At 42.9% G+C, this 20909-nt stretch overlaps 1 protein-coding gene across 5 annotated transcripts in view; it reads right to left on the bottom strand.

The window, feature by feature from the left end:
* Nucleotides 1–13267, bottom strand: part of LOC112216305 (nuclear factor of activated T-cells, cytoplasmic 2) — a 55251-nt gene extending 41984 nt beyond the window's left edge. The window contains exons 1-3 of one of the 5 annotated variants that reach the window (XM_024376198.2): nt 12980–13267; nt 7150–8083; nt 6781–6949 (exon numbers count right to left, since the gene is read on the bottom strand). In XM_024376198.2, the coding sequence (XP_024231966.1) occupies nt 6781–6949; nt 7150–8083; nt 12980–13037 (1161 nt within the window). In that variant the 5' untranslated portion in view covers nt 13038–13267. Of the gene's footprint in view, nt 1–6780; nt 6950–7149; nt 8084–8748; nt 9854–12979 lie in introns of those variants that run through there. The other 4 variants (XM_024376199.2, XM_024376196.2, XM_024376195.2 and 1 more) reach the window with 4 other exon arrangements.
* Nucleotides 13268–20909: the final 7642 nt, after the last annotated feature.

Genomic DNA, 20909 nt, shown 5'->3' with positions numbered 1-20909 from the left:
CCCTAAACCGGACGACGCTAGGCCAATTGTACGTCGCCCCATGGACCTCCCGGTCGCGGCCGGCTGTGACAGAGCCAGAGCTCGAACCCAGAGTCTCTGGTGGCACAGCTAGTACTGTAATGCAGTGCCTTAGACCACTGCGCCACCCGGGAGGACCTGACATGTTTTTTTCTTTCAATTGAGAGACAAGCCTAAAGTTCTTTACTGACCATAATTTTCCCTTGTCTGACCGCTTGCATGATGATGAGTTTTTCTCGCCTGAATGATCTGAATCTAGGATTACAGGTACTCTCCGCAATTATATTCAATGTGCAGAACAAAATTGAGGCTATGATTAAGAAGTTGGAGCTCTTTTCTGTCTGTATTAACAAGGACAACACACAGGTCTTTCCATCATTCTATGATTTGTGTGCAAATGAACTCAAGCTTACGGACAATGTCTGAGTGAGCAATTATGCAGGTAGTTTCCCGAAACGGATGACACAAACAACTGGATTCGTTATCCCTTTCATGCCCTGCCTCCAGTCCACTTACCGATATCTGAACAAGAGAGCCTCATCCAAATTGCAACAAGCGGTTCTGTAAAAATGTTATTTAAACAGAGGCCACTGCCATATTTCCGGATAGGGCTGCGCTCAGAGTTTCTTGCCTTGGCAAATCACGCTGTTAAGACACTGATGCCCTTTGCAGCAACGTACAGTGCCTTGCGAAAGTATTCGGCCCCCTTGAACTTTGCGACCTTTTGCCACATTTCAGGCATCAAACATAAAGATATAAAACTGTATTTTTTTGTGAAGAATCAACAACAAGTGGGACACAATCATGAAGTGGAACGATATTTATTGGATATTTCAAACTTTTTTAACAAATCAAAAACTGAAAAATTGGGCGTGCAAAATTATTCAGCCCCCTTAAGTTAATACTTTGTAGCGCCACCTTTTGCTGCGATTACAGCTGTAAGTCGCTTGGGGTATGTCTCTATCAGTTTTGCACATCGAGAGACTGAAAACTTTTCCCATTCCTCCTTGCAAAACAGCTCGAGCTCAGTGAGGTTGGATGGAGAGCATTTGTGAACAGCAGTTTTCAGTTCTTTCCACAGATTCTCGATTGGATTCAGGTCTGGACTTTGACTTGGCCATTCTAACACCTGGATATGTTTATTTTTTAACCATTCCATTGTAGATTTTGCTTTATGCTTTGGATCATTGTCTTGTTGGAAGACAAATTTCCGTCCTAGTCTCAGGTCTTTTGCAGACTCCATCAGGTTTTCTTCCAGAATGGTCCTGTATTTGGCTCCATCCATCTTCCCATCAATTTTAACCATCTTCCCTGTCCCTGCTGAGGAAAAGCAGGCCCAAACCATGATGCTGCCACCATGTTTGACAGTGGGGATGGTGTGTTCAGGGTGATGAGCTGTGTTGCTTTTACGCCAAACATAACATTTTGCATTGTTGCCAAAAAGTTCAATTTTGGTTTCATCTGACCAGAGCACCTTCTTCCACATGTTTGGTGTGTCTCCCAGGTGGCTTGTGGCAAACTTTAAACGACACTTTTTATGGATATCTTTAAGAAATGGCTTTCTTCTTGCCACTCTTCCATAAAGGCCAGATTTGTGCAATATACGACTGATTGTTGTCCTATGGACAGAGTCTCCCACCTCAGCTGTAGATCTCTGCAGTTCATCCAGAGTGATCATGGGCCTCTTGGCTGCATCTCTGATCAGTCTTCTCCTTGTATGAGCTGAAAGTTTAGAGGGACGGCCAGGTCTTGGTAGATTTGCAGTGGTCTGATACTCCTTCAATTTCAATATTATCGCTTGCACAGTGCTCCTTGGGATGTTTAAAGCTTGGGAAATCTTTTTGTATCCAAATCCGGCTTTAAACTTCTTCACAACAGTATCTCGGACCTGCCTGGTGTGTTCCTTGTTCTTCATGATGCTCTCAGCGCTTTTAACGGACCTCTGAGACTATCACAGTGCAGGTGCATTTAGACGGAGACTTGATTACACACAGGTGGATTGTATTTATCCTCATTAGTCATTTAGGTCAACATTGGATCATTCAGAGATCCTCACTGAACTTCTGGAGAGAGTTTGCTGCACTGAAAGTAAAGGGGCTGAATAATTTTGCACGCCGAATTTTTCAGTTTTTGATTTGTTAAAAAAGTTTGAAATATCCAATAAATGTCGTTCCACTTCATGATTGTGTCCCACTTGTTGATTCTTCACAAAAAAATACAGTTTTATATCTTTATGTTTGAAGCCTGAAATGTGGCAAAAGGTCGCAAAGTTCAAGGGGGCCGAATACTTTCGCAAGGCACTGTACCTATGCGAGAGTGGATTCTCGGTCCTCAATAGCCTGAAAACTAAATACAGGCACAGACTGTGTATGGAAAATTATTTAAGACAGACTCTCTCCAATACAACCAACATTGCAGAGTAATGTGCATCAATTCAAGCCCACCCTCATTAACCTGTGGAGAGTTATTCACAATTTTTGATGAACAAATCAGGTTCTACATGTAAGATGGCTAAATAAAGAGAACAATTATTGATTATTATATTATTAGTGTCCTGGTCCTATAAGAGCTCTGTGTCACTTCCCACGAGCCGGGTTGTGACAAAAACTCACACTCATTATTATGTTTAATAAATGTATCGTATAGTATGTGTGGCAGGCTTACAATGATGGCAAAAAGCAACATTGGAGAGTGAGCTGACCCTGGTTCTAGAGGTGGTACGCAGCTGGAGGTTGAATGTTTGAATGGGTACGGGACTATAAAAAGTTTGCGAACCACTGATCTACACTGATTGAAGTGGATTTAACAAGTGACATCATTAAGGGATCATAGCTTTCACATGGATTGGTGGCCCCTTCACACACTGGTCTCATGACAGTGTTTCAGGAGACAGGAGTGATGAGCTTTTAGTCAGGCATACTCATGTGAAAAAATGAAAAGCAAAAATGTAACGTTTTGTTACCTTTTGACACAATTTATACATACTGTATAGAGTTAGCAGCACTTCTTTACATGTTCAATGTAAGCTGAACTTAAAGTACAACTGGCAAGAAACAACTTCCCTGAGAGAAAACAGCCTATGTGGTATTGATATTGTTCAGAAATGGTTATTCTAGTATTAAAATTGACTACAAAGTGTAAATAGGATAATTTTGGTCATAAAGTCAGTCTCGTTCAAAACGGAGGTTTGTAAATTAGTTTGTCATGACTTGAGAGTTTGGTATTGATTTTAACAATGCTCACTTGCCCACTAACATGGGATACACATCTGCAGCGATTTCACTCTATCCAATCCAACTGCAGAATACACAGACAGTGTGACAGACTGCCCAGCAGTGCAGCAGATCAGACTTTGTTAACAGATTTATTCTTAAATGGATTCAATCTTTTTTTTCCCTCATCAATCTACAAACAATACCCCATAATGACAAATCGAAGACAGGTTTTTAGAAATGTTTGTACATTTTTGAAAATACATTTACATAAGTGTTCAGACCCTTTGCTATGAGACTCAAAATTGAGCTCAGTTGCATCCTGTTTCCATTGATCATCCTTGATGTTTCTATAACTTGATTGGAGTCCACCTGTGGTAAATTCAATTGATTGGACATGATTGGGAAAGGCACACACCTGTCTATATAAAGGTGCTACAGATGACAATGCATGTCAGAGCAAAAAGCAAGCCATGAGGTTGATGGAATTGTCCGTAGAGCTCCAAGACAGGATTGTGTTGAGGCACAGATCTGGGGCAGGGTACAAACAAAATCCAAGAACATAGTGACCTCCATAATTCTTAAATGAAAGAAGTTTGGAACCACCAAGACTCTTCCTATAACTGGCTGCCCGGCCAAACAGAGCAATTGGGGGAGAAGGGTCTTGGTCAGGGAGGTGACCAAGAACCCGATGGTCACTCTGACAGAGCTCCAGAGTTCCTCTGTGGAGATGGGAGAACCTTCCAGAAGGAAAACCATCTCTGCAGCACTCCACCAATCAGGCCTTTATGGTAGTGGTCAGATGGAAGCCACTCCTCAGTAAAAGGAACAGCCTGCTTGGAGTTTGACAAAAGGAACCTAAAGGACTGACATACCTTGAGAAACAAGATTCTCTGGTCTAATGAAACCAGGGTTGAACTCTTTGGCCTGAATGCCAAGTGTCACTTCTGGAGGAAACCTGGCACCATCCCTACGGTGAAGCATGGTGGTGGCAGCATCATGCTGTGGGGATGTTTTTCAGTGCCAGGGACTGGGAGACTAGTCAGGATCGATGGAAAGATTATCGGAGAAAAGTACAGAGATCCTAGATGAAAACCTGCTCCAGAGCGCTCGCGACTTCAGACTGGGGTGACGGTTCACCTTCCAACAGGACAACGACCCTAAGCACACAGCCAAGACAGCGCAGTATTGGCTTCAGGACAAGTCTCTGAATGTCCTTGAGTGACCCAGCCAGAGCCCGGACTTGAACCCGATCGATCGAACATGCCTGGAGAGACCTAAAAATAGCTGTGCAGCAACGCTCTCCATCCAACCCGGCATAGCTTGAGAGGATCTGCAGAGAAGAATAGGAGCTCCCCAAATACAGGTGTGCCAAGCATGTAGCACCATACCCAAGAAGACTCAAGGCTGTAATGCTGCCAAAGGTGCTTCAACAAAGTAGTGAGTAAAAGGTCTGAATACTTATGTAAATATATTTATTTTAATACATTTGCAAACATTTCAAAAAACAGTTTTTGCTTTGTCATTATGGGGTATTGTGTGCAGAGTGATTTTGGAATAAGGGGGTAATGTAACAGAATGTGGAAAAAGTCAAGAGGTCTGAATAATTTTCCAAATGCACTGTACCTAAGTCAACATATCTCACATTTAACTTGATAAATACTGCATCAGACACCTGTGCTAGATGTAAAATTGTGCGACTAAACCTTCTCTACAAAAAAGTCTCAATTAATGACAGATTTATTGAGTTCTCTTAGATTCATTCGGACTATTTTGAGGAAGTGATACTGGCTTCGTTCCTATGGTGTCACATGGGGGACAAACATCAGTAACTGCCACCGAACTAAACCTCAAGACAAAAATCTTGTTTTCTTAGTGAGCAACAGAGAAATAGATGTGGAATCAGTGCGTTCAGATGCTCTTTAATAGAAGACATTTCCACATGTTGACGGTCGTCTGTATATTTTAAGCAGGGCCTATAATTTTCAGTTCATATTTTAACGTTTCCACGGCAACGTAATGAAAGCTTCCTTGTGGTTGTTGACTGTCAGAACCTGGCCGAGTGGAAATGAAGCATTTATCACTTTCTATTTTCTGTCTCTCACGGTCAGTGAGTTGTGCCTGGTGTCATCCAATCATGTGGCTGGCTAGGCACGTCCAAACTCCCTCCCAGTCCCAGACTGAACTCTTCACTTTACTTTTCCCAGTCCCCCTCATTCTGACTCACTCACTGCAACCATGGCAACCGGCTTCTCAAATGGCCTGTTTAGTATTTGCAGCAGTAGACTATTTTACTCACTGTGTCAGACTCAGCTACCTTTGTTCAACACCATGTATTCATGTCACTTTATGACCAAAATGTTCATATTTACACTTTGTAGTAAATTTGATACTAGAATAAATGTTTCTGAATAATATCGATACCACAAAGGCCATTTTCTCTCAGATAAGTTATTGCCTTCAGTTGCGCTTTAAGTTCAGCTTACATTTCTGTTTTTCATATGAGTATGCCTGACTAAAAGTTCACCACTCCTGTCACCTGAGACAACTGTCATGAGACCAGTGTGTAAAGGGGTTAGGGTTAGGGGTGTAGATGAAAGTGAGGGGCCAGGGTAATGAAGGATTTGTAAGCCTTGAGACAATTGAGACATGGATTGTGTATGGGTGCCATTCAGAGGGTGAATGGGCAAGACAAAAGATTTAAGTGCCTTTGAATGGGGTTTGGTAGTAGGTGCCAGGCACACCAGTTTGAGTGTTTAAAGAACTGTAATGCTGCTGGGTTTTTCACGCTCAACAGTTTCCTGTGTTTATCAAGAATGGTCCACCACCCAAAGGACATCCAGCCAACTTGACACAACGGTGGGAAGCAGTGGAGTCAACATGGGTCAGCATCTCTGTGGACCTCTTGACACCTTATAGAGCCCATGCTAAGACACATTGAGGCTGTTCTGAGGGCAAAAGGGTCATTCCTAATGTTTGGTATACTCAATGTATATTGTTCATAGAAAATTCAATAAATAATAGTCTAGGAAGGTTTTACTGTAGTAAGTATGGGAGTTAGTGTGAGGATACATTAGCTGCCATGTATAAGACAGCAGTGCAAGATATAACTCATTTCAGTGAGTGTGGCAGGCTGGTAGGAAGAAAAGAGAGGAGTGAGAGATAGAGGGAGAGAGAAAAGATGAGGTAAAGGATGACAGAGCGTACACGGTAACACACAGTAGTCATTTTCATAAGCCAGGCCCTGGGGCAGTAGTACCACATGCTGTAATGGTGACTAGGAAATACCATTACACGCAACAGGCCTTCCTATTCAGAGTGTCCTACATTAAAATGGGCTACCTAGAACCATAAAGGGTTCTTCGCCTGTCCCTCTTTGGTTTTAGGATATGTTTTAACTTTTTGCTGCAAGGTACTGTAGATTCCTTTCAAGGGTTCTTGATGGTTCTTCATTTGTTGAAAACGTTCTACATGGAACCAAAAAAGGTTCCCAAACGCACCTCCTTTAAGACGCACCTCCTCTAAGAGTGATACAGAGCCAGCGGCGTACCTGGACGACAGGATGACCTCCAGTGGGGGCTTTGACCGCTCCCCTGCTCCCCTCTGTCTCATAGTGGGCTCGGTGATGAGGCTTGGGCTGCACGTCAACATGGAGCTCGTACTGGTCTGTATGGCTGGGGACAGGCCATTCCAGAGGGGGCAGAGAAGAAAATGGGATGCTACAGGAAATAAGATATGGAAAAAAGGGTTAATTGTCTGTGATTAGGCTTCCTAAAGCGTGGCTCCTAATGTAGTCATATAACTGATACAATGTAATAGACACTAAATCTTATTCATAATATGGGTGTGTCCCTGGTTAGGCAGAAAGTATTCCACTGCACCCTTTATCTATACAGTACAGGCTTCCTACACCATTCACCTGCAAAGGTTGGGGACCAGCTGCTTGGTCCAGATGGGAGGGATCACAAAGAAGGACTCCGCCCCAGTTTTACTCTTAACGTCTTGCTCACAGGACACCAGGTAGTTGACCTCCCTGTGGTTCTCTGGGTAGAGGGCGTACGCCTGGTTGGCCGTCTTCACTACCTTGGTGGGGACCAGACCAGGCTGGACAGTGCCGTAGCCGTTCATGGCCTCAGCCATACTGTTTGGGGTCCCATAATGGGCACTTGCGTTCTGTTGGGAGTGCTCCCCGTGGCCCCCGTGTGGGGAGGGACTGCGGGAACGGATCCCAGTGACCAGGCTGGGATTGCTGTACATGTCGTAGGTGCGCTTGCCCTGTGGCGAGGTGGAGCGGGATCCTGGCCTAATGGATGGGGAGGGCGAACGGGGGCCGAGGCAACCCTCCTCAGTACGGGGGGAAGTGCCTGGGGATGTGCGGGGGGAGCCGGTGTGGATGTTCTGGAAGCGGGGGCAGAGGTCTCCGGCCCCGGTCTGGCCACTACTTGGGGACACGCAAGGGGAGGCCCAGGGGGAATAGCTCTCCGAGTGCCAGCTGGTGGAGGAGTTGCTGCTGGCTGGGCTCAGGCACTGGGGCTCTCGGTATACCAGGCTGTCGTGGCCAGGGACGGTCAGAGTGGGCCGGGGACTGATGTTCAGAGGGTGGTTCTGTAGGGAGTCTCGTCCATGGCTGTAGAGCTCACGTGACGGAGTGATCTCGATCCTGGGGCTCAGGGCGATACCCCCAGGCCTGGTGTGGTCCAGGTAGTTTTTAGCCTCCAGGTGTTCATAACCAGAAAGGCTCTCTGGGTTGTGCTCGCTGCACTTGATGTCGTAGGGGGAAGTCTCCTCCAGGGGGTATGCCAGATGAGATGCAGCACTGAGGACTCTCAGTGAGGAGAGATTTGGCTCATCTGCTGAAAGGTAGATAGGGAACAAGGAAGAGAAATGATCAGAAGAAAATATATTATTTATAAAACGGACTGTCCATTGTCTGTAAAATTACTGAAGATATTACGTTTTCTCCGTAATCACACATCTTACAAAACTTTGGATCCATGTTTGCAATACACATGAGAGCCACATTAAACAGAAATTATATGTTCTTTGAATTCAACAAACAACCATTTCAAATAATAATGTTGTCAATCATTTTTATTCAAGCCTTTTGATCAGTTTGATTAACAATCATTGAAAACAAAAGGTTTAGGTGTGGAAACTATTCACATCATCAAATGGGGCCCCTTGTGACTGTTAGAATATTTGTAAACATTAAAGCATGCACATAAAACAAATGACAGATTATGTTTTCCAGTTAGAAAGTGTGTTGAAACAAGCTAGCCATGATTATACAATGTATAATCAAATGCAGGATCAAATGTATAATTTTTGTGAGAAAAAAAATCAATTTCCTTTTAGTAATGCTTACTAGAACTATAAGTGGAAGGAAAATAGCATTGTCAAAATCACATCGCTGTTTATTTGTTTGACGCCACTGCATTTAACGTGTTACGTTGAAAAGTAATATAAGCATCTAAAATGTGAAAAGCGCGCGGGAGACTTGACAAGCCATTGGACAAACCTTGATCTTCCCCGGGAAAGTTGTTGCAAGGTGGTTCATATTCAAACAGGTAATCAAACTCCAACTCATCTTGGCAGTTTACTTGACTCAGTTCCTCTTCCAGCCCTAACTCACTAGGGTCTTTTCTGTCGTAAAACGAGCTCATCTGTCTTATTGAATCAATCTACTTAGAATAAAAATTAAAGGAAGCAGATATTTTGTATAATCAATGATGTTACTCTGGCAGTTTTCTTCATCCACGAAGGCCTTGCGATGTCAGAGGCCTTGACGGAGGTGGATAGGCTATGATAGAATCTTCACTTTGCTCAATTGAAGCGATAATACGCCACTGATGCCTCAGTAAAAAAAAACTGCGAAAAGAACGAGCAGCGAGTGCAACGTAATAGCAGCTAAACTTCCTCTTTCAAACTAAACCTCATATAGAGAGATAAGGCGTGTCTATTTTCATATAGAAGCCCTAAATAAATACGGTGCAAGGTGTCAAAGGCGGAGTGATCACGCCTCCCTATGATCATTGACAGAACAGCTGCAGGTGCACAACTTCATAGCGATGAGTTGCATTCAGTGGTACAGTTGATGTGCTGCTGCCCCCGGGTGTCTGGCACCAAGCAATTACGCATGGCATATAGGGATTTCTTTCTGTAACTTTTAATACAAACTAAAGATATGCCAAACTAGAGTCGTCTTATATAGCCTACAGTATGAAAGGATGCTAGACTGGCTTACTGGATGAGCATTAGAGCATTTTCATCCATTTTCACCCATCATCCCAGATGCTGTATCAATGAGTCAATAAATATTTTAAATTATTAATAATTACAACAACAACAAAATAATTTCACTGGTATGGTCTATGTTCTAATGAATGTATTACTTACTAATAATAAACGTTTATACCAGACCCTTTATAAACTACATTTGACAAAGGCATTTCTAAAGCTGCCATTGGTTCATTACATGTAAATCCAATGGAAAAGGCTTCAGGATTCTACTGTTTAGGTGGAAATGTTTGTGACACTCTAAAAAGAAAATATTCCTGGAGTATATTTTTGGGGTTCTTCAAATTGAAACTGTGGGGGAAGCACTATAACTTCTTTAAAGAACCCCTTTTAATGGTTCCTCAGAGAACCTTTTGAATACGCTTTTGGGGTTAATTTTTTAACTACCCCCCCTCCCCTATTATTATTATTATTAATAATACGCATAACAATAACACAATCTTTTAGTTGTCAGGGTTTATTAGGATTTTAGTGGCATAGCAGAATAAATAAAAAAAACTCCCAGCAGAGCCCTAAGTCCAATGGGTATATCCTCTGGAGTGTTGATGTTAATGTGTTGATGTTCTCCGTATCCATAGCCAGAATGATTTTGCAGTGCATGGTGATCGAACAGGTTTCCTGTTATATTCATCAAAGGTGTAGGCAGTGGGTGAAATCTGTGAATCCAAAAAATAGTAATTATAAATATGTTTAACAAAACCTGCACATGACAGTATTCATACTTTGGTTTTTGTGGTAAATGTGAATGATTGATTTATTTTTATAATGGTTTCATACACATACCTTGTACATAATGTAGGTGAGGATGGTACATGGGATCTGCATAACATACCAATACTAATTGACATACCTTTGTGTGCCTCCTTGTCTGTATGCCTTCAGACACAAAAGTGAGCAGTTCAGTCATCTGCACCCAATACAGCCAGCCTTCAACATGTTCTTATAGCCTACATATTCTTACCTCTTTGATAATTGATATCCATTGAATTGTGTCCATTTTCTGTTTTAGAAAGATTTGCACAAATATAAAAAGATAGATGGTATCATCATAAAACACTATCAATTTAGATCATATAGGGGACAAACCTTACCTTAAATTGAGGAGATCTTTAAATTGTTCAGATAAGTGCCTGCCTCTGCTGTCCTTTCAAATTTAAAATCAAATGTTTTAGTTGGGCAGTTAGGTTCCTGCAAGAACCCCCACCAACGAAGGAGGTTCCTTGATAAACCCCACCTCTTATGGGGTTCTTGGAAGAACCTTTTGGGGGTCATTTTCCGTGCCAAGAACACTAAGGTTCTTCTAAGAACTTTGAGCATCTTAGAAGAACCCTCGTTGAACCTCAATTTTTTTGAGTGAAGGCAGTACTGTAGACTAGGTTGAAGATATCCAGGTCAGGACAACCTAATAATTCCATGAGGAATCTTTTAAAAATAAACAGATTCATGGGACCAATGTCGTTGCTAACCAGCATCGCTGGTCCCATTGTTTAGAATTCTTCCTAATGTATGCAGAGTTATGGAATATTAGAATCCTCTTGTAGACAGGCCCCCACCCGCTATACGTAACCAAGACGACACTTAGTGGGTTGTACTCATGAAACAGCACATAATGTACCTCTGTTCAAACTGCACATCCCAGGGTGCAATGTGCTCAGTCGGATCATACTAAAAAACAACATTATGTGGCCCAAAACCAGGGCCTGCATTCATAAAGCATCTCAGATTAGGAGTGCTGATCTAGGAGTGCTGATCTCCGTTTAGCATGTTCAATTATAATAAATATGATTACAAGGACAATGGGAACTGATCCTAGATCAGCACTCCTTCTCTGAGACGCTATATGAATACGAGCCCTGATTTACATTTAATTGAGAGAGCCTGACTTCTGGTCCCAGATCTGTTTGTGCTGTGGCATGACAATGACCATAGGAGTTGATTAAACAGCACATACATATCTAGGATCAGGCTAGAGAAAGTTGACAGATTATTGTAATTTAAACCCCAGCCTGCGCTCCTTGGTGTCTAAACATGTTTTTTAATAGGATACTTAATATTTGTGATAAACTTGACAGTGAAACAACACCATTTGTAGTTATTACACCTACAAACCCTAAAGTATCAGCTATTACAGTACAACCATTGTTATAGCATTGTAATAACATCTTGTAATAACACCATACCACAATAGCTATATTGTAAAAGTTTACAGCAGAAGTCTGAAATATGTGTGGGTCCTACTCCTAATTGCTCTTAGCAACAATAACTGAAAAAGAGTCCCATGCTAAAATTAGGTGCAGCCTAATAATGCCTTGATAGCAAAACACGTGTGAAAGGGCTTATTAATGAAATACACATTTTTATAATTTGTTAAATTTATTAATTCCAAACCAAACTGTTAAATAGCCATGCATACCTTACCTGAAAGTCTCTTGCCTTGGCATTGTCATCATACTGAACTCCCAAAGACGGTCATCATACTGAACTCCCAAAGACGGTCAACATACTGAACTCCCAAAGACGGTCAACATACTGAACTCCCAAGGACGGTCAACATACTGAACTCCCAAGGACGGTCAACATACTGAACTCCCAAGGACGGTCAACATACTGAACTCCCAAGGACGGTCAACATACTGAACTCCCAAGGACGGTCAACATACTGAACTCCCAAGGACGGTCAACATACTGAACTCCCAAGGACGGTCAACATACTGAACTCCCAAGGACGGTCAACATACTGAACTCCCAAGGACGGTCAACATACTGAACTCCCAAGGACGGTCAACATACTGAACTCCCAAGGACGGTCAACATACTGAACTCCCAAGGACGGTCAACATACTGAACTCCCAAGGACAGTCATCATACTGAACTCCCAGCCTACCCAGTCAACATACTGAACTCACAATTAATAATGCAAATGAAAACATGTCCCAACCCATAGGCTTTAGGTAACAGCTAACAATGTCTATTGTACATCTTTACCATTATAGTATTATTATGAATTTTGATACATTACTGCCCATTATAGAGTCATTAATGTTATTTTAAGAATGAGGTTAGCCTATTGGTAATACATGTAAACTATTAGAATTATAACCTGAAGCGTCATATTCATGTGACTAAAATGACGTATAACCCCTACATTAGCCTACCTTACACGGCGCTATAGTGTTCCCCAATGGCTGTCCTGGGGGCATGTAATAGCGAATCGCCTGGTAGGCTATAGGTTGATCAACTCACGGGCGTCAGTTATTTCCCAAACCACTAACTGTACAGATATACCACATACGTTAGACAACTAACGAGTCCATAAACGAGTCCCAATTTTGTCGAATATACAATGTAAAATGACATGTACATACGTCCAGGACTAGGCTATTAGGCTACTCGAAAATCAATAGGGTTGATAAATTACCAGATTATCACAATTCAGCACGCGGCATCCATACCTTGATCCATCGACCTCATGTTGTGGTACTGTGCCAATCTCCAAGATTCTCTAAACATTTGGAATACTGTAAAAATTATTATAAAAAAATATTATCCTATCATAGCAATAGAAATCCACTCGCGTAAAAGGCAAAATAAAAATGAAGTATTAGACGTCCAATAGTTGTTTATAAATTCAGAAACTTGGAGCTAAAATAGACTCCAGCAAGCTATAGTTGAACTTCTTTTCCTTACTCTGAGGATTACTTGAGTATCAAGAGCGGGTTCCTTCCCTGCTCTGGGTGTTTATAATGGTCCAATGCTGTAAAATAACGGGATTCCCTTAGTGTTTCCTCCTGTTTATGCACTTCGCCATGGAAACCTGGAGCGGCTCCATCTCTCGGAGACTCAGGGCTTTCCTGCAAAGCCCACGCTCAGGAATCCATGACGTCTCCGGCTCATGCGCCAAGGCATTTCTGCGGCTTCTCGCAGACAGTGGCACACAATAACTTCATTGTAGGGATGTGAAAAAATTACTGTAGGACAGAGGCAAAAACCATAAAAACAGTATGTATACTATATACAGTACATAAATGTTTTAGGCTACACAATTTTAATGTTTGATGGTCACTTTACTGTAACTTGTACCTTTTTAATTGAGTTGTAAAAATCAGAAGTATTCATATAGGCTTTTCACTTAATTACAGTCTGGTTTTGAACCTGTGGGATATGTTGCTGGAAATAAAATTAGGCTATTGGTTGGCTTGCTTGTCATGTCAAACATGGAATCTTTTTGAGGAATTCTCCGTTTCACCCATTCAACTTTCTATTGGAAACTTCTAATATAACACGAAAAAAAGTTTGAAATCATGTACTGCTAAATTGACCCCAGCAAACATTTGCATTGCAAATACATGTGGCATATATTACCATTAGACATACATATTTCTCAGGGAAGTATTTAACAAAAAACAGAAGATTATTTAGGCCTCGTTTTTTTTTTGCACCTTACATGTGGAATTATCTCCAATGGACTTTAAATTTGGAGAAATTGGTGCTTCTGGGACATTTCAGACGGCTGTTATGGGACCTTTTTACTGAAGAATGTGTCTGTTTTTTATGATTGTGTTTTGCTTTACTGTCACGCCCTGATCTGTTTCACCCGTCTTTGCGATTGTCTCCACCACCCTCCAGGTATTCCCCATCATGCCCTGTGTATTTATGCCAGTGTTCTCTGTTTGTCTCCTGGTTGTGACCCTTGCCTGTCCTGACCCTGAGCCCGCCCGCCTGACCACTCTGCCTGCCCCTGACCCTGCCTGCCATCCTGTACCTTTGCCCCATCTCTGTATTACCGACCTCTGCCTGATCTGACCCTGAGCCTGCCTGCCTGCTCTGCCTGTGTTTTCCAAGCTGGATCTACGGAATGCCTATCACCTGGTGCGGATACGGGAAGGGGATGAGTGGAAGACTGCCTTCAACACGGCCAGTGGCCACTACGAGTATTTGGTCATGCCATTTGGCCTCACCAACGCCCCTGCTGTGTTCCAGGCTCTAGTAAATTATGTTCTCCGCGACATGTTGAACCGGTTTGTCTTCGTCTACATTGATGACATCCTCGTCTTCTCCCGCTCCCCCCAAGACCATGTGCTCCACGTCTGACAGGTTCTTCAACGCCTCCTGGAGAACCAGCTGTTTGTCAAGGCAGAGAAGTGCAAGTTCCATCGCTCCACCATCCCCTTTCTGGGGTACATCATCTCTGCTGGGAGTGTCCAGATGGATCCCGGGAAGGTGAGAGTGTTGGTGGATTGGCCCCAGCCTTTGTCCAGGGTGCAGCTGCAACGTTTCCTGGGCTTCGCCAACTTCTGTTGCCACTAAATCTGGCATTACACCTCCCAAGGTTCCATTCCTGTGGTCCCCTGCTGCTGACCGGGCGTTCCGGGACCTCAAACACTGCTTCACCACTGCTCCCATCCTGGTTCATCCTGACCCTTCCCGTAAGTTCATGGTGGAGGCCGATGCATTGGATGTAGGAGTGAGGGCGGTCCTGTCCCAGCGTCCTGCCCTGGACCTGAAGCTACATCCCTGCGCCTTCTTCTCCCATCGCCTCAATGCCATGGTTCTCCCAGCCTAACCCCGGGGGGGAGGGGGGTCCCGATAACCGGATGTTCATGCCTGACACGGTCCGCTCCACGGTCCTGGAGTGGGCCCACTCCTCCAGACTGGCCTGCCACCCGGGGTCCTGCCAGATCCTGGCATTTGTGCAACAATGCTTTTGGTGGCCCACCATGGTCCCTGACGTCTCCGCATTCATCGCCGCTTGCACAGTGTTAGCTCAGAATAAGACTCCATCGGCAAGCTCTGGTTGGCCTTCTGCAACCTCTGCCTGTCCCTCACCATCCCTGGTCCCACATATCCCTGGATTTTGTCACGGGTCTCCCCCTGTCTGAGGGCAACACAGTCATCCTGACTGTGGTCAATGGGTTTTCCAAGGCCGCCCACTTCATTCCTTGCCCCAAAATACCCTTGGCCAAGGAGACGGCCCAGCTCATGGTGCAGCATGTGTTCCGGATCCATGGACTGCCCATGGACATGGTCTCCGACCAGGGTCCTCAGTTCTCGTCCCAGTTCTGGAAGGCGTTCTGCACCCTCATTGGGTCTTCGGCCAGCCTGTCCTCTGGGTTTCACCCCCAGTCCAATGGCCAGTCAGAGCGAGCCAACCAGGACCTTGAGACAACTCTGCGCTGCCTGGTCTCCGCCAACCCCACCACCTGGAGCCAGCATCTTGTGTGGGTGGAATACGCATGCAACACCCTTTGCCCATTGAATGTTCCCTGGGGTATCAGCCCCCGCTCTGCTGAGCAGGAGGAAGAGGTTGGCGTACCTTCTGCCCAGATGTTTGTCTGCCGCTGTCATCGTACCTAGGAGAAAGCCCAGTCGCCCCTCCTCAAGACCACCTCCAGATATCAACGACAAGCGGATCGCCATCGGACCCCGGCTCCCTGGTATCATCTTGGGCAGAAGGTATGGCTATCCACCCGGGATCTGCCCCTCCGGGTGGAATCCCACAAACTCTCCCCCAATTTATTGGCCTGTTTCCCATCTCTAAAATGATTAGTCCCTCTGCTATTCATCTTCTGTTGCCCTGTACCCCTCATATACACCCCACCTTTCATGTGTCCTATGTTAAACCCATGTCTCACAGTTTTCTGTTTCCAGGCCCACCCCTCCTCCTTCGGCGTACACAGGGATACGCCTCCTGAGTGTTCGACCACGGGGCAGGGGTTTCCAGTACCTGGTTGACTGGAAGGGTTTTGGCCCGGAGGAGATGTGTTGGGTCCCCTCTAGTGACATCCTGGACCTAGCCCTCATCGCCCCGTTTGGGATACTGTCACACCCTGATCTGTTTCACCTGTCTTTGTAATTGTCTCCACCCCCCTCCAGGTGTCGCCCATCTTCCCCATTATCCCCTGTGTATTTATACCGGTGTATATAGCAGTCTCTCTTTTCTCGTCTACCTGGTTTTGACCCTTGCCTGTCCTGACCCTGATCCCGCCCGCCTGACAACTCTGCCTGCCCCTGAGCCTGCCTGCCGTCCTGTACCTTTGCCCCGTCTCTGGATTTTGTATCAAGGCACAAGGCGAGACCCAAATGCAGACACAGGAGGCAGATGGTTGGAGTCTTACAATGTTTATTAATCCAAATGGGTAGACAAGAGAATGGTCGTGGACAGGCAAAAAGGTCAAAACCAGATCAGAGGCCAGGACGTACAGAGTTGCAGACAGGCTCATGGTCAAGGCAGGCAGAATGGTCAGGCAGGCGGGTACAAAGTCCAGAACAGGCAAGGGTCAAAACCGGGAGGACTAGAAAAAGGAGAATCCAAAAAGCAGGATAATGGGAAAAACGCTGGTTGACTTGGAAACATACAAGACGAACTGGCACAGAGAGACAGGAAACACAGGGTTTTATGTGTGTATTGTATTTTGACATGTATTGTGGTGCTAAACAGGGCTCCTCTGGAAAAAAGACCTTGGTCTCTAGATTGACTCCCTGTCAAAATAAAGGTTAAATAAAAACCTGACAGATCGGTACATATGACATTAATTTAACTTTTCATAATATGAACAAGGCCCCACTATCCTGGCTTCTATGCTAACGGTCAACAATGACATGTCATTGTTTGCATTACATTTTGGCAACACAGTCAGCTCTTGGGGCTTATGCCTCATCCTTTTGGACTTTTAATATGTACATTTGCTACTGTAAATCTATTCACACGTAATACACACACTAGCAATTAAACACTCAAGGTCTACCTGAAGCATTTATCTTGGAAAGGTCTTTTTAAATCATGGGACCGGGTAACCCAAACCAATAAATGTTTCAAGAAAGCCTAATTCAGCACATTAACACGTTCAGTGTGGTGCCCAGAGGAGGAAGCAGTGGAGTTAGACATACAGAGAAGCCAAGGTAAACTTAACAGACATTAGTTCCAAAACCATGCAGGCCTATATCAGGCCCTTACTCTCTTAAACCCATTTTGTGGATTGGTTTATGGTACATAATACAAAGATAGGTGATTAGACATTTTAATACCTTGTAACAGGATGCATCCCAGAGTATGTGGAACTTGTGAATGGATCAAGTACTGGATATGCAACCATTTTGTTTAATTAAGTAAGAGGACGTTTCCCACCATTAATATATAATGACTTATGAGGACTTATGGAGGCATTCATAAAGCTTTTAAAGTTGTTGTTCATTTAAAGTGGAAGAACCTTTATTCCCATTGTGGTACATTGTACATTGTAGAAAATCACACAATTCAGAGTATACATTTTAGGGTTAGCCTAACTCTCTGGCCGTCTGAGTTAAATCCATTGCCTACCAGATGTAAATTCCTCCACTGTGACGTTACTCTTGTGCAACGCAAATGATGAATGAGAAAATGAATATAGTTTGAGAAGGGAAACCTGACTGTGCCTGTCCAGAAGGCCCGAGTTTGTATTTATGTTTTTTGCTAGAGGAACCCACTTTTTCAAAATTTATGCAGGATTCTTCCTTCACTGTATAACAGCTCATTTAGGGAGCATTGTCTGGGTTATAGAATTACACCATTTTAGTTTTTCAATTGTAACATGCGTGTTTGAGTTTTGAAACCAGTGAAGCAGTGGAACTTTGATGTGGAAATGCATGGCACATTATATCATGTCTCTTGGAAAGCTTTCGAAGGAAATTCAGACAGATAAAGGTATGCGTAGACATTTGGCTCCATTTGGGTTTCACCTTAAGAAATCCATGCAATTGTATTATTTAAGGTAGACTACGCAATATGACATCATCATCAGCAGTGAGACTTCTTCCTTACAGTAATCAACAACAACCAAATTCAAATCTGCCAAGACTGTAAGCACAGGTTGTTCACAATTTATATCTGCCCCTTACAGGGACACCTGCATTTGTAAAAGCAAAAATTGGAATTGTGTTGTTATTGATTTCTGTAAGCAGGAAGTCACCACTCATTTGATGTCATATTGTGGAGTCTACCTTTAATGTGGCACTGTTGTCTTGACTTGAGAGTCATTATTGACATAGTTGTGTGTAGAACTTTACAATGTACACTAGATGTTTTAAGTACTAACTGATAGAGAAGCAACTTGTCAAAAATCCACATTCCTTCTGTATTTAGATTTCAGTTTGGACTTCCTGTTCATTGTTTCAGCCAGTGTTTAAAACTTCATTCCTAAAATAAAGTTCAATAAAACAATTTTAAGTTCTTAAAGTTGCTGCTTTAAAACTGGACAGAACAGTAGTTCATGGAACTGAACTAAAATGCTTGGATAGTAGAACCAGGTGGTATATTATGTTGTGTAATTAGGGATCCTGTTCTTCTTTTGCCACTTGTCATCTTTGGAAAACATTTCCTTCCTTCTGAATGAACTAATACGTTCCATATCAGTATGGAAACTATATGAACTAATACGTTCAGTATCAGTATGGAAACTATGTATGACCACTATGTATGGATGAAACAACCCACGTAGCTATGTAATAGGAGTTTGATCGATACTTTAATGTTGGTATAACATTAATTTCTCTGCTTTAGTCCAATGGAAAATAAAGTTACATAGCTCATGGATTCTCCCCTTTTGAGCACAGGTGGTGTTCTGAAATCCCATGAAACAATATCCCCAGAAGACACTCTTCGGTGTTGTAGTACCAAGTTTCCGATCCTAACTCAAAACTCTGACATCCTTCTATCCCTTCTATTCCTGTTTGTTTCCACGGTAGCCAAGAGGTGGGGACTACAATGGTGAAACGTCTTTATTCAGCAGTACATGGTAGAGAATAAGCAGCCAGAAACCAACCTTTCAGTCACCCCTGTGCTGTGCCACTCCTGCCCTCACCCATGGGAGACATCTAACACTATGACTGTCTATTCACCCAGCACCTCAATAACAATAACAACAATAACCTCTGACCCCTATAGGAAGAGCTGTGTCTCCTACTTGTACTACAGTACCACAGCTAATACCACTACAACTACTACTCAGTGGTGCAAAGTACTTTGAGTGTTGGAGTGTGCGACTTGATATCCGTACAAAAAGGGGGGAAAAATGGTGTCGTCTGGATTGCTTTATATAAGGAATTATTTATAGATTTACTTTTCAAGCTTAAGTATATTTTAGCAATTACATTTACTTTAGATACTTATGTATATTTAAAACCAAATACTTTTAGACTTTTTAGACTTTTTCTCAAGTATTACTTTACTGGGTGACTTTGACTTTTACTTGAGTCATTTTCTTACTAAGGTATCTACTTTTACTCAAGTATGACAACTGGGTACTTTTTCCCACCACTGCTACCTCTACAACAACTATTACAAATACAAGTACTACCACTCCCTTAACAGATAGCTCCTCCTCTTCTAATGATGCAATGGAAAAAAAAACATTAACTGACAGTTACTGTATATCATCTGAATCGCCTCCCTACCATACTGTTTTAACAGCACTGTACTTCACTCTCCCTCACTAGATGTTATAGAGGATTACAGTAGGAGGGGAAATATTTCAGCGACCCTTCCTTCGCAATAGTAGTAGGTGCTAAGACCAATCGAAGCATTCCAGTCCTGCCAGGCTATAAATAGCTGTTGAGGAGGGTGTGTGCATGCTCAGCACCTTTTCCTATGAGGAGCCTACTGGTCATCACCAAAATCCTTTGTTTACACTGGACATAATAGAATGTGTAACAGATTGAATTATATTGACAGTTTTTTTGTATTGATCTGTCACTTTTGATTTATCCGAACAGTATGGCAAATAGGGTTTGACATCATTTTCTATTTGGCATAATAATGTTACTAAAATCATGATTGTTTTTCCGTAAGGGTTCATTTTTTCCCCGTGTAGGAGTACAATTGACCCTAACAAGCTGTCTTTCTCTATAGAGGACTCCCTGACATCAGAATGTGTCTTCAGCCATACTGGGTACTCTACATCTCTCCTTTTTTGATTGAATTGTAGGTTTGGCAATGCTGCAACAAGTTGCTCGCATGAAGCTCTGAGGAAAGAGTTTAAACATTAAAGATAGGGGTCATTGCTGTTGATTCTGGGGTGGAATTTCAGTTTTCATTGGGCTGATTAACTTAAATGGGTTCTTTTATTGGTATAACCAATGCATTTGGGCAAAAAAAAAAATATTGGATGGAGAAGCAGGATTTTATTATGAACACAGTAGTGTGGGGTTTTACTCCATGTTTTACAGATTGGGCTGAGGCTTGGTTCCAACTAAAATAATTTCTGGGACGAATGCAAAATCTTGGGAGATCCAATACATTTTAACTTGTGCATGTTCTAACTTGGTGTGAAATTCAATTATTATTTGCGAAGATTATGATGTAAAATGTATTTTATACCAACTGAATTTTATCAGATGAACTAAATCCCA

This window comes from Oncorhynchus tshawytscha, linkage group LG16, assembly GCF_018296145.1.
Source record: "Oncorhynchus tshawytscha isolate Ot180627B linkage group LG16, Otsh_v2.0, whole genome shotgun sequence".
Lineage (NCBI taxonomy): Eukaryota > Metazoa > Chordata > Actinopteri > Salmoniformes > Salmonidae > Oncorhynchus > Oncorhynchus tshawytscha.
Note: the sequence above shows the minus strand (reverse complement) of the source record. Positions and strands in the feature narration are given on the sequence as shown.